This window comes from Lingula anatina, chromosome 2, assembly GCF_051362555.1.
Source record: "Lingula anatina isolate TDL-2025a chromosome 2, LinAna3.0, whole genome shotgun sequence".
Classification (NCBI taxonomy): Eukaryota; Metazoa; Brachiopoda; class Lingulata; order Lingulida; family Lingulidae; genus Lingula; species Lingula anatina.
In genome coordinates this window covers 10,639,362-10,656,730 of record NC_141768.1, presented here as the reverse complement: position 1 = coordinate 10,656,730, position 17,369 = coordinate 10,639,362, and the positions used below count along the sequence as shown (strand labels likewise).

Sequence of the window (17,369 nt, the reverse complement as noted above, 5' to 3'; positions counted from 1 at the left end):
TAAATGTACCAAACGCGTTCTTCATTTCTAGACTACTAGTATTCGGCTATATAGTATATCTTGACTTTCTGTTGCGTTGTCAATTGCAAGATTGGGAAATTTGTCAACAACAACACACAAAAAAAAAAAAAAAAAAAAAAAAAAAAATAATAATAATAATAATAATAATAGGCTTATACTCAAACTATAAGTTAATAGACAGTTATTTAAATGATTAAAATTATCCAACTCTCTAGTGAACTGACACATATATAGCTCTTCAATAAAACAAAAAGCGCTCGGCATATATAGCCTACTCAGTAGGCCTACTCGTATTTATAAGCTCATGCATGTGTTCTGAAACGATTTGAACTTTTTTCTTTGACGGTACCTGCGACAGTTTTATGAGTTGCATTATATGATTATTTGAATGGTGTATTATTTTTGTACAGAACTGCCAGATCAAGGATATCAGGGTGGAGGAGGCATATAAAGGGGGGGGGGGGGATCCGCAGTCCATGCAAACGCACCCCATTTCGGTCCCATTTAATGTAAAATTACTCATATTTATCAAATATTATTACAGCTAGTAAAAAGTAGGCGCGTGAAAAGTTATACGTTTCCAAATAATGAGTAACTTAGACGAACAGCATTCCCCGAAAAAAATTGGTATTTTAGAGGGCCATTTGGGGGGGGGGGGGGGGGGGGGGACCGTAGATATATATAGTCAGGAGGCTGGAGGATAAAAAGAGGGCTTCAATAGTCCAACGGTTCATTGGTCCGAATGTTCACTAAAGAACCTTCGGACCAATGAACCCTTGATTAAAAAAAAACAATGAAAAATGTTACCATTTTTCGGACCAATTATGACCTTAATTCGGACTATCGAGACCCCCCGTTTAAAACTATGATTCAGCTAGTCAAAAATCTAATTTCAAGAGGGGACCATTGGTGTGATTTTTTCACTGAAATTGCGAAGGGGGGTCAGGACCCCCCTATCATCCCCCTAAATCCGCCACTGAGTGAGGCTATACTGAGTGCTCGTCATCAAACTAAGTCAACGCTCTAATATATTGGGATTGATTTTTAAACTGGCAGAAAATAGGGGAAAAGAGATCAAATAAAGAAACTAGGAGAAAAGGAAAATAAATGAAAATTGGCAAAATATCTTTAAGCAAATGTGAAAATTTATTGAAACAGTAGAAAGAGAGGGGAAAACTTTACGAGAATAATCTCGTACAATCTCGCGTGATGTCTACATCACCTGCAGGCCGCCATCTTGGGACTAGAAGGAAAGAAGGACGGTTGGGCTGGGCATTTGATCAAGACCAACGCTTTTCTAATGTACTTATTTGCCTTATGGTAGTGTATAACAATGACGTAGAGATATAGGAAGGAGCTGATGAACTTGCGAGATATTTAGTTGTGTCACAGGAATGTTGAACTTGATGCGGAAGTAAAATTCACGTTACCGATCCACCTAAGTTGTCAACGACAACATACAGTCTGTACATTTATAGTTCCATACTTTATTGAGTTCACCCACCAAAACATTTTTTGTCGGTCACTGCCAAGGATCTAGGACCCCAAGCCTCACTAACTAACCTCACATTTATTAAACAGCGTAAGTAATAAGATCTTGACAGTAGAGTTACAAAGCACTATAAATCCATTTTTACTGACTTGACGTTGTCATTGGATTGTACCAACCCATAAATGTCTCAAAAATTACTTTGCATGCAAAATGTGGTTTCTTTTTCAATGTGGACACAATTATATTCATGATAGGATGCCATAGGCTTCCCAAATGCATTCAAATATTAGTAGTATTATTATCTTAATTTAGTTGGAATACTTTATTCGTTAGAATGGTACTAGGTGAAGCATAGGCATAGCCTTTCTCATTGTTTTATTGTAAATTACCACTCTTATTAAAATTTAGAGAAATAAATCTCTTCATACTTTGAATAACACTCATAATCATTGATACTTAGAAATCATGAGCTCTATTTGGGTATTCTGGAATGAAAATCTAGTTGCCAGAGAACAGGGGTTTCCTCAGGCTCTGGGTACAGGATCTGGTAGTTCAAAATGTGAATCTATAATTTGGTCATCAATTTACAGGGAGTCCAACCCAAGCAAAAATTTTAGGCGTCCAGCCGTCTTTGGAAATACAGGCCATCCTACGAGGCCTAATGGCCCTCTATATGACTGCTGAGAGCTCTCTGGGGAAAGCCTTGCCAGAGAGGCGTACAATAGTGTTGTTTCAAATCAAGCTACTCTTCATGAAAAGTAGTTTGGGGACTGTTGTTGAATTTCAACTTATTTTGTCGGTCCAGTTTTTCAGCTTCCAGATTTTTGAGCTCTTATCATATTGTAAACTGCCTCTACCGCTAGAAAAGTTCTAAGGAAAAAAAAAACAATGAAGGAGTTTTGATCTGCGCTAGTTTATTTAATCTGCAAGCATTAAAGAAATTACTAATGTGGTTTAGATGTTTAAACCAAAACTGATAAATTGCTTTTTGGTACTAGGTTACTAACTGATAAGAGAATTTGTATACATTTCTGCTTAACGCAGGTCACAAGATGGATAACATCTTGGTGTGTGAAAAAGTGGACGTGCCTGTGTTCATTGTTCATGTTTCCAATGTAAATGCCAGATTACTTAATTCATGATGATAAATTATGTTACTTGTGTTTATTATTATTGTTTCAGAAATATGAAATTTTGTGTCAAGAGGGGTGTTTGAGAATGTTTTATTTTAAAGCATCCTACTTAAAGACACCAAATTGCATGTTTTAATTTGTAGTAATAATGAAGCTAGGTAGAAAGTTAGTTTTGTTTTATTTAATTATGTGATATATGATTAATTAATATTTTTTGTAGAAATTGCATCTGATGAAAGTATATTCTGTGGATTTTAGAACATATTGCAATAGTCTTGTCACATAATGTACTAGTACTGTTTTAAATGTATGTTTATTGTTTGGTAGTCCATCACTTGGTGCTTTGATGGTGCATGTTTAAATTTTTTTTCTTGAATGTGGAGTAATTGTCTTATTTCATGTATTGCTTGTTTTATGTTGCCTATTGCATGTGCTTTCTGTGTATTTCAGGACATGTTTTGAACATTAAGTGCATGATCTAATGACAGTCATGTCAACTGGAGAAGGAGACAGCGGGCAGAGGTAATGTATATATAAGTTGTAAAACATTCAGCCTAGCGTGTGAGGAAATCACTCTTTGCATGAATATATACAGTATTATTTGTGTTTCTGCTATGCTTTAGGAAACAATAAGTGTATCTTATGGATGAAATGTACCCTTTCAAAAGAAATCCCTTTCTCTTCAAATCATACCTCTAATTTGACTTGAACGCTAGCCATTGGGTCATTATGGATGAAGTGCTTGCAATATCAAATGTCATTCAGTGTGTGTGCTTAATTAACAGGTGCTTTTTGACATTTATATGCCATAGCAATTTACCAATATTGGACAGTTTAATGCTGATTTCTTGTCTCAGAGATTTTAGGCAGTGAGCTGCATCAAACAAGCACTTGTGTCTTTGTGTTATAACTCGTCCTATCCACTGTCATACCTACTGCTGTTCAGAAAGAGTTAATGCCGATTAGCTAGTCTGTTAATCGGATTGCATTCAGTGAGACTCCCTGCACACTAACTCTACAGGAACTCTCACTGAATGCAATCAGATAAACAGACTAACACGGCTGCTCTTGTTTCTAACGTTACTGTTTGAATCACCAGCTTCTCTGAAATCACCTCGGCACAAAGATGATATGTACTGTCATATTCAGAACAGGTGATCTGTGGGCTAACTGAGCAGCAGACTAAATATGGCTGTTCCCACTTAAAAGCAAGTCACCTAATCTCCTGATGGTCTCCCACATACATCATTAAACGGATTAAATCTCAGCTCCGAGATTTAATTTTTAGGCCTCTGCGAAACAGGGCATGTGGAGGCATGGAGACCATCAGAAGGTTAGTCGGCATTGCTTTTTAGGTGTTTGGCCATATTTGGTCCACGGTCTGTTATTTGTGGATCAACTTGTCCTGAATGCACTCTTAGTCTGATAATCTGATTGTATTCAGTCATCAAGTGAGAGTCCCTGTAGAGTTGATATGCACTAACTAATGTAGACAAACTGAACGGCCCTTAGAGGGGATGTGAAATAGAAGCAGTTCCTGGCTTACAAAATGTTACAACAGGTGTGTACCTGTGTGGCAGAGAGCTTTGATCAGTGGATGTAACCAGGTGGTTTATGCTAAACTCCAGTAATAAAGTTGATAATTAAAGCAGTAGAATTTGTGATTTTTGTTTCATCTTATTTTCACTCAGTTATATTAAGAAATATCTCTATCTTTAAATCAATCATCTGCAGCTTCATCAGTTTGTATTGCCAACAGTATGTTAATCATTCTGAGAAATTACTTATCACAACACTTGCAGATCTACCATCAGTTCAGCCAAGTTGTTAATGTCTATAAGTGTTTTTTTTTTTTTTTTTTTTTTAGTTTTTATACTGGTATTTAACTCACTCTATAACAGGTCAGTTTGTAAACACAGAATCAGGCAACTTTTCCCCACTGTCAAACTGGAATTAATTAATAGGAAAATGGTCCTTCATAGGAATATGGTCCTTCACTTAAAGCAACAAATATGTTTTTGATAAAGAATGGTGACTAGTTTCCTCTCAGACATTGAATAAATTATGCACATGGGTGACAGTTTTTAGGATTATGCCTGATTTCTGGATTTTCAGTTTTCATTTAGATTTTTTTCATGTGGTCTAAATGGGTTGAGAAACTGCAAGCTTCATTTTCAAAATTTTCAGTTTTTACAACTTTCAATTATGCATTGCTGAAAAACAAATAAAAAATGTGAGTCATTGGGAGAGAACTTGTAGAAAGCAGCTGCACTTTCCATTATGTTACTGTTATAGATTTTTCACTGTTGAACCTTATAACATCCAGTAACTGGATGTTATGATATTTCTTTTGTACATGTTTTACTTTTTGCACAAGCCCTTGTTTTTACCCTAGAGGACAAAGTTATGGACACATTGTGTTCTGTGAGGTTTCAAGATTATAATAAGTTGTGTGTTATTGCTCAGATGACAAGCATTTCTTGGTGGCTGCAGTGGTGATGAACTTATGGCAATGGGGTTCATTTTAACTGAAGTTGCCACCTGAAATATAAATAGGTTGAAATCTGATTGGAGAGTTGCAGTCTTATAGGATAGTTTATGTTTGAATGTCCATGTGTTCAGTGAATCTCTGGCTGTTTCAAGGATTGGAGGCTCAGGTATAGCTTTAATTCCCAAAGGATATAAGACAAATATTCACATTACCATGTTATTGAATAGGCCTGTTTCAAATTTGACCTAGTAGAATGTGCAGCCTGAAAGTGGTGCTGGAACTGCATTTATAGCAGTGCAAACTGAGATGGCATTTCTGAAATGCATGGTTCAAACTCCTGCCTTCCGTTCTGAATTTTGAAGCAAATGTGTTAAATGCAAAGGAACACTGCTGCTGCTGCTTGTTGAAGTTATTAGAAGTTAGAACCACGGAACAATAAGTATGGAAATTTGAGTGACCAGATGGGAAATCAGAATAGTAATGGGATTCAAAGGTAAACAGAGATTTATGTTTATTTTCAAGATTGATCTTTTGTAGTGTCATAACATTTTCATTGTTATGATTTCTAAAATCTATAACAACACATATTGCCATTGGCCTCAAAATTCTGTTTCAGTTATTTGAAAGATGCTGGATACTTGAGGATTCTGGTGACTTGAGTGATTTATAAGTGCATTTGCCTTGCTCAGAGAAAAGAGTTCAAACTTTTACCTTTAGTTTAATAGAAAACACTGTAATGTGACACTGTTAACATAATACTGACAAATCTCCATAGCTTAAAATTAAATTATCAAACATATTTAGTGTAAGTCTAGTGCTGTTTGATATGCGCTGTTATACACAATTTTATTGAAATATTGATAATATTTATTTAATGCTATTTCTTTATCACATGTACTATTACAACCAGGATTTTTATAGTTTTGTAGTTTTAGAGGCATGTAGGTAATGCACATTGAAAAGAAAATACCTTTTGGAACAGACAGGTTGGAGGTACCTGTAGAGGGTGTGGTTATCTTGCTATCAAGCCAAAAACAATTTCAGCTGACTGAAGGAGATCCTAATGTTAGTAGACTTTACAACAAGAATACCACAGAGAATTAATCTCATTGAGCAGTGGCATGTGCCAAGGACTTATCTTACACTGACACTTGTATTTATTCAATTACATGGAACCTGGTCTGCAAATGAAAAGAACCGAATCATTTGATGAAAGTCTATAAAATCTGCCCATTCAGTGTGTATGCCTTCATTTCTGATTTAACTTAAATCATCGATTTCAAGAACAAGACCAGTTTATGAATAAGTTGGCCTTTTTCACTGGGCAGTGCTCTGTTAAATATCTCTGGGTTGAGATTAGAAAGCAAAAATGTATCACTCTCCACCGATCCAAAACTGTTTGCAAGGAGCAGGTGTGTCTGTGGGACTCCCAACAACACAGGGTCATATATCAGACTTATTTATTACTGTTAGAAGTATACCTGACAATTCTGCTATTTGCACCAAAAATATGATTGATAAGGAAAGATCAGCTACTTTTTTGTACTTATGAAATTACCAATGGGTATGTGCAATATATTTCAAAGTGCTGTTTAAGTAGTGTAAAATTATAAGGCAGAAGATAGATCTTGTTTCATATTCTTTATGACAAGCTGTTATGTTGTAAATTCTAAATATAGCATAAATGATGATCTGATATAAAGCTGTCTATGAGTAAAAAAATTATTGGCAATTGTAGCAGAATCGCTGTATGTGTATTCTGTGACTATCTCTTCCTCTTATCAATCAAAGAAATAGCGCTGCAGGGATCTTACTCAAATTAACATATTAGCTAACAAAATGTCAAGAGAAGATGGTATCATGGTGGAAGTCATCCTTTGATTAACAATGTGTGCCCAGACATTGTGTTTGTGAAGTGATGAAAACACTTGCACTGAAACTCCTCGCCGCAGCCTAGCAACGCAGCCATTGTGGGAGAATACATTTTCATAAGTTTCTCAGGAAAATTGCATACTTGTTGGTTCTATAGATGATTCATCCTCCATAGCAGTGCACTTGGAGAGTTCTCTGTCAGCTACCAGAAGAATATAGTATATAATGAGGTAAGGCAGAGAGAAAGAGTGAACCAGCAAAGTGTAGAGGCTTAGAGGCTGCTGATGGAGACCAGGGGCAGCAAGGCAGTCTATCTGATGTACGTACTCCTCAAGACAGTACCAGACATAGATATACCAGTTCACGATGATGTAGGCTATGTGGTTTGATGTTTGATATCAGCTATAGGGAGTGTCAGAATTTCCATTATTGTTTTCTCAAAGAAAATTTTGAAGGCTTACTGCATGCCGAAGGACGGAATGAGAGATTTGTTGTATTGTGGTATTAATTTTATGCATTAAAATCCTTCTTTGAAAGGGTTAAGTGGCACTTACCAATGAAAATTTAATTTAAGTTGGTGGTGAACCGAAAAACAGTTTTCCCCCCAAGGGTGACATTTATGATTTTATAAGGTTTGGTTGATTTAAATGTTGAATGATCAGAACTTTATTAGTAAATATTCTAGGTACAAGTTACATGTAATATATGAGTGTTTTTCTTGTCAATATTTTATAAGATATTGACATTAGTCAGACTGTATGATGCTGACACCTGGTGGGAGATATTTTAGGTTGCATACATAAGTACATGTAGTTCAGGATAAAATCGATTGTAATTGTTTTTACATGCTTTCACTTGTGCCTATTAGATATTCAATGCCTAATATAAATAAAAATAGGTATTATCTTCATTTCTGCTATTTAATATCCAAGTTTCTGGTATGATGGTGTACTTGTATTATTAGGCTCCATATAAATAAATATGTAGAGTTATTTGAAATATCCATTAAAGATAAGAGCAGCATGTTACACCTACTTGAATATACAAGCTCTTTTGTGTGAATATATTGATCATGATGTTTGTCCAGAATATGTGGATGGAATAGCAGATTGGGTTAAAAGCGTCAGATCAATAGATGTGTCACTCAGTCAGAGATGGGAGAAAATCAATACTGCTACTTTCTGCTGTAATAGGCTTGCTTTGTATGTAGGCTGCAGATTGCCAGACTTGGAGCCATTTTATGATAATTTCTGTCCCTCGGAGAAACAGTATAGACGGAATACGCATTTGCAGTGACATAAATTATTCTAAATATTGGTTCAATAGAGTGGCTGCTGTGTTTGTGGGCAGCAGTGGGGTGAGGAGGAACGTTTGGATTTGGAGTCACGTCATGTCTTCCAGTGAGATGTAAACTTATTCAACGCCTCCCAAGTTTTGGGTTTTTCTGTCCCACCTTTCTCTTGTCAGTTAATGACTTTTGAAACATTTCATTTGGATTTCTCCTTGCCATGTCATTCATGAGGAGCTACATTATGTAAGTAGGCATTGTTTGATATCACATCATTTCATGTCACTTGTTATTTTTATGGAATAGTGAAGGATGAGTGCTTCATAGCATTAATACATGATATTAAGGCATCAGATCAATTAAGTGTTGTATGATAAATCAAAGGGCAGGTATAGTGAGTCATGGGCTTTTTGTTACACATATAGCAAAGTATGGGCAGGTAGGTAGATTGAGAGAATTGCCATTTGGCACTGTTTATTTAATTTGGGGCTATTTTCTGTTTGATTTGTGTCAGATACTTTTGTAAGTAGAAAAGTGCATAATATACATACGTATGTTACCCAGTTTCTGTCCATAATGGCATTGTTTAGTTCAAATGAATTAAATTGCTAAAGATATATCTGTAAACATAGTAGTCTTTGAGAACAGATGGGTTTTAGAGTTACATATCTTATGGCTATGCTAATACAGGCTTACTAATTAGGGACAGCATTGTCTGAGATGGAATTAATATGATCATAGATATTACAGAGAATGAAGGTGACACTGACAAAATGCTTATTTGATTTATGTGATTGCACATGTGATTAATACTTTGAAATATTACTGAGCTGTGCTTTAGTCATGGGAAAGATAACTGGACATCCTGCTTTCCCATTCTTCCTCACAAGCTACTGTAGGGTCTTTATAATTTATGATGTAATTGTCTGTATAAGAATATTTTAGGCTAGTTAAAGGCGTGTAGGTGTTCAGTCAGTATTTTCCTTCATTTTTTACCCCACAATTTACAGAATAACTTATTGATGAAACCCAAGATGGCAAGTGTGTTACAATGCAGATTCAATTTCCATAACGTCTGTGTGAATCAATAATGTCTGCCAGAGAATATCACATAAAAAAAGTAACGGGAAATGTGTTTTGCAACTGCACATTCCATAGATATTACTAGAAAATTTTCAGTCAAGCATGCATTGTGATTGGTGTTGATATATTTGCTGAAAGGTTTAAGAAATTATTTTTTAAAGAACTTTGACAGTAAATAATGGCTTTTTTAAATTTTATGCTTTTTATTCAGTTGTATCAGAAAAATGTAATGGTAATGTAGGTGTGATGTTGACAACATCACCTTTATGGTTTTATACCCATATTCAGATAAAATGTGATGATGGTATTTCTTTCAAAGACTTAATGTTTCAAATATATAGACAACACATGAGACCGATCCCCACCTTGATGTCATGGAAACATTTTATTGTTTTTATGAACTAGAGTGAGCAGTTTCAGTGAAAGCTTTGTGTCCAATCCAATATTACTTGTTAACAACCAATTGCATTATATACAATTGTTCAGTTCTCTCAGCACAGACAAGAGTTTTCAAGGATACATGGTGTGAATTACAAGTCTGGTGTAACATTTTCCAAAATTAAGCTTCTTAAGCACTCTTCGTCATCAAGCTGTTTACCTTACTGGACACTCTCATGTGTGGATTTATTATATGATACCTGGATTGGTATTGAACTTTGCTTTGTTAGGAAGGTCTCTAGGTATGTAAACCAACATACTTGCTATACATGGCACCGTTAATACATGTTGTTACATTATATTTAATTAGAAATAAAAGGAAAGGTGAAGCTATAGACAATAGTAGGTGCATGCCTGGTGATGAAATCCTTCTTTTCACCATGTAACTTGAACTTGTGGGTCAGGTGACAGTATATTTGTTGAAAACCAGTGTTTTTATATTTGAAATTCATACTTTGACTGGGAGAGGAAGTGTTTTATCTAGCCTGTGGATCTGAGACTGGTAAGAACTATTACAATTTGACCTTTTGTTTTCTAACAGGTAGATGTGTTGATAGAGTATGTTCTGAAATGTAAGACTTACAGGTAATTTCCTCTAGGACCTTTTCCTCATGAATGTTAACTTGAGGAAAGGGAGTATTGACCTGAGGAACTGGTTCACATAAATAAGTGTCATAATGTCACTGTAGGTATGATAGTGTTACTGTGTGATTAATGAAAAAAGGGAAGTGACTACATGATATGGAAACTGGTATGTGTCACATTACAAATTGGGACTCTTTTTCTACAATGATAGAGTTACAATTAAAATGATAGATAAGAAGTACTTGTTTTTTTTTAAAAGTAGTTTTAAAAGTAAGTTTTAAGATTTAAATTATGTGACATTTTGTAACTGCATTAAACTTAAGGAAGGGTTCTTTATTTGTGTTTTTTGTGAACAAATTGAAGCAATGTGAAAGTAGTCAATTTGTTTTTCTTTCTCTTGTTTCAGAGAAGGGATTGAAGTGGTAAATAAGATAGTTTTGAATAAGTATACATCAAGAGTAATTTTTTTTTTATAATTTCAGAAGGAAGATTGAAGAAATAGGCAAGATGACTGCCTTGACCCAGGAGGAGATCATCAGTAACACCAAGACCGTGGTGCAGGGGCTGGACACCCTGAAGAATGAGCACCACCAGATTCTAAACAGTCTCCTCTCCTCACTGGAGGCCATTAAAGCAGAACATGGAGACACAAACTTGGTGGAGGAGAAAACTGGGATTCTTAAAAAGTCTCTGGAAATGATTGATCTTGGTCTCAATGAAGCACAGGTGAGTGGTTTGTTTGTTTGATTTGGTATTTGAGAGGTATATATTATCATCATTATTTTAATTATGCCTTTCTGCTGTATTTGAATGATATTATGATGTCAGGAACAAGTGTGGAGATGTATTAAAGAGCAATTGATACAGACTGCCTAGCTTAAGCTGAAGTTTTGTTTTGGATTTTACATATATGTACTTTAGATATTTTAACCAAATTTATGATGGAAAAGATTTTGTTATTGTAAAATATCTAATTTTGGATGTTTCTGAAACTTGTACACAAGCTTTCTTTAGCCTGAACAGACTCAGATTGAGTTAAACACCTCTTGAAAAGCCCGAGATAACGCTAGATTATTGAAAGTGTAAATTCATTATGGGCTGGCGTGCTGGCAACTCGCTGCAGTCTGACCTATTGCTGGCCATATATCTGCTATATTTCACTGCTGCTTCAGCTGCAGCTATTGATGTTAGGATGGGAAACAGTAAAGAAAATCAATACCCATTTACCATAGATTGCTGGCATGCCAAAAGCAATGATTCAAAACATGAAATACTCTCTTCTATTAAAAAATAATGCCCCCCCCCCCCCCCCCAAAAAAAAAAAAAAAGTTAAATGTAAAAGGAAAACTTGACATTTTATCATGATAACTTAATGCCATCCAAGTAAATTGCAAATAGTATTTAACTGTTTAAAACTAAGTTAATCTCATCTTTAAACTTAGTCATGTATATGGACAACTAAGGAAATAATGTATTTGTCTGATAATCAATAATGTCTTCCTTACTGGAGATTAAAACAGAGTTGATATTTGTAAACCGATAGCAAAGGCAGTTTACGTGCAACGAGGGCATGTGCAAACAGCTATCTGCCATTACACATGGCGGTCACATTGTAAGAATTGCCAGTCTGTCTGTTATCCTAGATCTCATCTTGTGTTGATATTTACCTTTGAGCAGTACTAGTGGATCTGTGTCTCATTTTGCAAACATGGCAGTATTAAAGTTTATCAATCCATTGAACAAATGTGGATTCCCTAAAATGTTTGGTTGAAATGGTTAAAGGAAAACTTGCTGTACATGTTCAGTATTGCAATAATTGGTAGATCTATAAATTACTATCACCTATGAAAAACAGCTTTACATAATCCATTTACCATACTTCACCTCTTAATTGGAAAGATTGTTCTTTGATCTTATAGTTTAGGAACTATCTTGATTTTTGTCTGTGAACAGGTGCTGTCTGAATTGCAGAAATTGTACTGTTTATCTGTAATAAAATGCAAATGAATAGGCTTTCAGTTCTATCAATGTGACACTAATTTCATTTTACCAGAACAGTTTTGTCTGCTGGGTCTGAACGTTATGAATAAACAAAAATCAATAGTTTTTTCTAAGATGGTTAAGACTCAGCTTTGAGATGATGATTAAAAGTCAAAGTCACACATGCAAAATAAAAAAAGAAAAGAAATAGTAATTATTTTAGAACAACAATAAAAACATCCCCACTTAACAGAAGGATTAGTGGGTTTAGATTGCTATGAATATGATGTCAAAGAAAAATGCTAATTATATTGACAGGGATCCATTCTAACATAATTCTTGTTTTTATCTTCAGGTTATGATGGCACTTACAAATCATCTGCAGCATGTAGAAGCAGAAAAACAAAAATTGAGAGCACAAGTTCGACGTCTTTGTCAAGAAAATGCATGGCTACGTGATGAGCTTGCAAACACACAACAAAAGCTACAACTTAGTGAACAAAAAGTTGCAGAAATTGAAGAACAAAATAAACATTTAGAATTTATGAAAGAAATGAGGAAATATGACGAGGAAGATACCACACAAGTAAGTTATTTTTCCTGTAACTAAAAGATTGCAAGCTCTTTCTTGAAATTTGAATGGGCAAATCGGTTTATATCTTTTTGAGTTAGTTTTCTGTAGACAGCTGTTTATAGTCCACCAACTTTCTAGAAGGGAATTTGTCAGTCATGTTTATTCATAATAAGTTAATACTGTAGTCACATAAAAATAACCATCCGTAAAATGTTAAAATGTATAGATTTATTTTCTTGCTCAGTTCATCATCACAAGCATCATTTAAGAAGTAATGATACATATGAAAAAAGGTAATTCTTATTAATTTCAACAGATAGCTCATGTTGTAAGGGATAATAACAGGTTCATCCACACTAACTGATTAATATATATATGTATGATACTATATAATTGTTCCAGACAACTCCTGACCAAGAACCAATCAGTTCTGAGAAGGATTCCAAAAATCTCCCACTAGACCTTGGCTTCCCAGATGATGATGAAGATAATCAGCAGCAGGACAGCAGTAAGTATGGCGTGAGAGCTCGTGTGCAGCAGCATTTTCTCCATTAGTTGAATAGGGTTGCCTTCAGCAGTTTTCTTTAACACATCTGCTTGATATTAGTTGAGCATGCAAAACTTACTATATGTTTAAATCTCTTTGTGAGTGATGCTATAAATTATAAGTACAGAATTTTAATATTTCATTTATGTCTTAGTCTTGCTGGTGCAAACTATATGTAAAATCTGATATTTCAGTGATGTCTCTGTTGCTCTGGTGCAGACTATATACAAAATGTTGATATTTCAGTGATGTCTCCATCTCAACCCATGGTGATGTCTCAAGCAGCTGCTGGCGGATATGAAATTCCCGCAAGGCTACGAACACTCCATAACTTAGTCATTCAGTATGCTTCACAAGGGCGCTATGAGGTGGCAGTGCCTCTGTGTAAACAGGCACTGGAAGATCTGGAGAAGACAAGTGGCCATGACCATCCAGATGTAGCTACAATGTTGAACATTTTAGCCTTAGTATACAGGTAGGGGGTAACTGTAAATTGTTTTTTTTGTGTATGTGGAACATTATTGAGACTAAGCTAGAACATGTTTTGATAATTGTTTTTCTTCTAAGGTTATAAGCAGATTCTGTTTGCATGTGAAATTTCTTATTATTGGACTTCTCCTTCACTCTTATCAGAATTATGACTGTTTTCACTTATACAATTCAGTGCAAGGTTTTTATGAAGCTTAGCCAAGAAGAATATCAGATAATTAAAAGTGTATACATAAATATTGTTACTATAATTGAAAAACGATAAAATTTGGTAGATATTAAGGGTGGCAGGCAAGGCAAAAGAACTGGACTTGTATAACAATGCTTGTGTTTCAGAGACCAGAGTAAATATAAAGAGGCAGGCAGTTTATTGCACGATGCCTTAGTGATCAGGGAGAAAACTCTAGGATATGACCACCCAGCAGTAAGTGAGAAAAGGGAAAACTTAAATGGATGTGTTCCCCACACATTGGGTTGAAATCAGTGCAGTCACTGTGGCTGGTGTGAACAGTATTGACTGTCATTTCAGGCTAAACCTGGCTGAACTTTGACCTTTCAGACTTCATATGACCTTGCACTTTTACCAAGTTGAAGGTCATGCCAAAAAGCAGAGAGCATTAGCATGTGCCTAGATACAGGCCCAACTAGTGGAGAACACACAGCAGTGAATATAAAGCTAACATGTTTATGACTGTGTAATTTCAGAGACCAAGGCAAATACAAAGAGGCTGCCAACCTGTTAAATGATGCCCTAGGCATCAGAGAGAAAACTCTTGGACCTGATCACCCTGCAGTGAGTGACTGTGATCCCAGCATGGCCTTTAAAATCCTTTTTAATGTGGTTGATGTTATTTATCTCATTACCCTTGGCATGTGCTCTCATGTCATGCAAACTACTAGCTTGTGGTTGTAATGGTTGTGGTCAAATTGTCCAGGTAGCTTTCTAGTATGATGGTCAACTGTTAGTAGTTTTAACCCAAAGTGTTTGTATGTTATTTTAGTTGTGTAGTTTATTAATTTACTTTTAACATAATCCTAATTTCTGGGAACTTTTTTTTGTTAAGTGCTGATGCTTATATATATTTATTGCCTTATATGGGCACTGAATGCATTTGCATGTTATATGCATCATACTATTGGCATTAATTGTTCTAACATAGACTGTTAATGGAGTTTCTTATTTATTTATTTATTTATTTATTTATTTATTTATTTATTTATTTATTTATTTATTTATTTATTTATTTATTTATTTTAGTCATATGGATATGGTCATGTTCCTATTATTATTATTATTATTATTATTGCATGAGGCAGATTAAGGAGTAGTCTTAGAGTTGAGTACTTTTTGTTTATTTTTGGAAGATTTTATATATTTATGTATATTTGGTTTTGGCTCTTCAAGGGATGTTTAGGGTTAAAAGGATATGTTACAAGCATGAGATGCATGATTTGCATTACCATGCCAAGGGTAAAATGTGTCACCCAAAATTTTCCCATTTGTTTAACTGTACCATTGTGAAAATTTTGTTTTTATTTTCAAATTTTGTTCACCTTTTATATCCGATTTACCTTGCACAAAAGAATCTGTTTGATTAGCATGGCAGCCTGTTTTATTATTGCCTTGTGCGTTATATTATTTTGCTGCAGCTTTGAAGATAACTGCATGCTTGTTGTGACCACTGAAGTTGAATTTTAATGGAATTAGAATAATAGAAAGGCATTGTTCACATGAAAAATCCAAATTCCAAAAATCCATTGGCGGTATCTAGTGATCACAGTCTGTGCCCTGAATACCCCACAGCGTAATTAACTAGCAGCGCGAGCGAGTCGTTTCAAAAGCTGCAATTAATTCTCGGCTGCACTCGGAGGAGATTCTGACACCTGGATGCATGTGCAGTAGTATCTCTAAATGCCATTTTCTTTCTCTCTAACTTATTACTGCGCATGCTTCCTGGTGTCAGATTCTCCTCCGAGTGCAACCGAGAGTTAATTACAGCTTTGGAAGTAACTTGCTCGCTCTGCTAGTTAATTACGCCGCGGGGTATTCAGGGCGCAGACTGTGATCACTAAATACTGCCAATAGATTTTTGGATTTTTGGAATTTGGATTTTTCGTGTGAATGATGCCAAAGTCTTCTGAACGTGAAGTTGCATGTTCCCAATTCAATCATTGAATCATTTGTGTACAATGTTTGAGCTTTAATATACTTATTTTTTACCCAGGAAACTGGAATTATAACACAAAACAGCATGCAGTAGTCTTCATTATGTATGCCTTATTTGTTTTTTATCATGATGCTTAAAATTAAGAATTATAAATGGATTAGGTATTTACTAACACTACCTGCAGATCTTTTAACACTGATGCCCATATTAACCACATAACCCATGGATTAACCAACACACTGTAAAAGTATTTACCACTACCATTGGTAGTGCTAGGTATTGCTATGGAAGTGGTTCATACTTTTACAGTGTGTTAGATAATTTGTGTGTTATGTGGTTAATATGGGCGTTAGTGCTAAAAGATTGCTGGTAGTGTCAGTAAATGCCTAATCCGTTTATAAGGCCTGATATTGTCAACAGCTTTTCACTATATATAGAAAATATTCAAATGTTGCATAAATAATATAAATGTAACTTAACTCCTATGAATTGTGCTGTTATTATACTGTTGTAAGTGGTGTTTTATGTGGAGTTGTATTGCAAAGGGGTATTGTTACTAAAAAAAGTGTAATACTATTATGTCTTTAGGTTGCGGCCACATTGAATAATCTTGCAGTTTTGTATGGAAAGAGGGGGAAGTACAAGGAAGCCGAACCTCTCTGTAAAAGAGCTCTTGAAATTAGAGAAAAGGTATGTATGTATGTATATAGATTGTGTGCAACCTTTTTCTAATGTTTCAGTGTGGAAGGTTAGGAGTCTCTCTTGACAGGAGATGTATATAATTTTTGCCTTTGGCCCAGACAAGCATTTATGAAGTTCACTTAAAGCTTTTGTTACTCAACCCCAATTTTTCTTTTTTTTTAGCTAAAGCCAGAGATTGATTGTGTTTTTGAGTCACATTTAGAAAATGAGTTACTTAACCTTATGTTACATCACAGCTGCTTGCTCCCCCAGAGATTTATAGGCTGTAGATGTTTCAGAGTTGTGTTTTCATGGAACGTTTTGTGTAATTACAGGTCTTGGGCAAGGATCACCCAGATGTTGCCAAACAGTTGAATAACTTGGCCTTGCTATGTCAGAACCAAGGGAAATATGAAGAGGTAGATACATTGTTTTGAATTATTTTAAGTTTCATATGGAGATGGTTAATATAAATGGTCAGAATAGAGTTGTGTTTTTTGATAAAATGCAAGAAGGGTCTTTGCAGG

At 35.1% G+C, this 17,369-nt stretch overlaps 1 protein-coding gene across 17 annotated transcripts in view; it reads left to right on the top strand.

Moving 5' to 3' along the window:
• The first annotated feature begins 1,225 nt into the window (after positions 1-1,225).
• Positions 1,226-17,369, top strand: part of LOC106164206 (kinesin light chain) — a 27,309-nt gene continuing 11,165 nt past the window's right edge. For 10 of the 17 annotated variants that reach the window (XR_015333130.1, XR_015333129.1, XM_087006176.1 and 7 more), the window contains exons 1-9: positions 1,227-1,603; positions 3,097-3,168; positions 10,886-11,129; positions 12,739-12,969; positions 13,360-13,465; positions 13,751-13,979; positions 14,699-14,786; positions 16,750-16,851; positions 17,178-17,261. Coding sequence is in view for 15 of the 17 variants with exons in the window: in XM_087006176.1 (XP_086862302.1) it covers positions 3,128-3,168; positions 10,886-11,129; positions 12,739-12,969; positions 13,360-13,465; positions 13,751-13,979; positions 14,699-14,786; positions 16,750-16,851; positions 17,178-17,261 (1,125 nt within the window). In the remaining 2 variants the exon portion in view is untranslated. Of the gene's footprint in view, positions 1,604-3,096; positions 3,169-7,074; positions 7,381-8,217; positions 8,544-10,885; positions 11,130-12,738; positions 12,970-13,359; positions 13,466-13,750; positions 13,980-14,329; positions 14,418-14,698; positions 14,787-16,749; positions 16,852-17,177; positions 17,262-17,369 lie in introns of those variants that run through there. The other 7 variants (XM_087006162.1, XM_087006163.1, XM_087006170.1 and 4 more) reach the window with 7 other exon arrangements.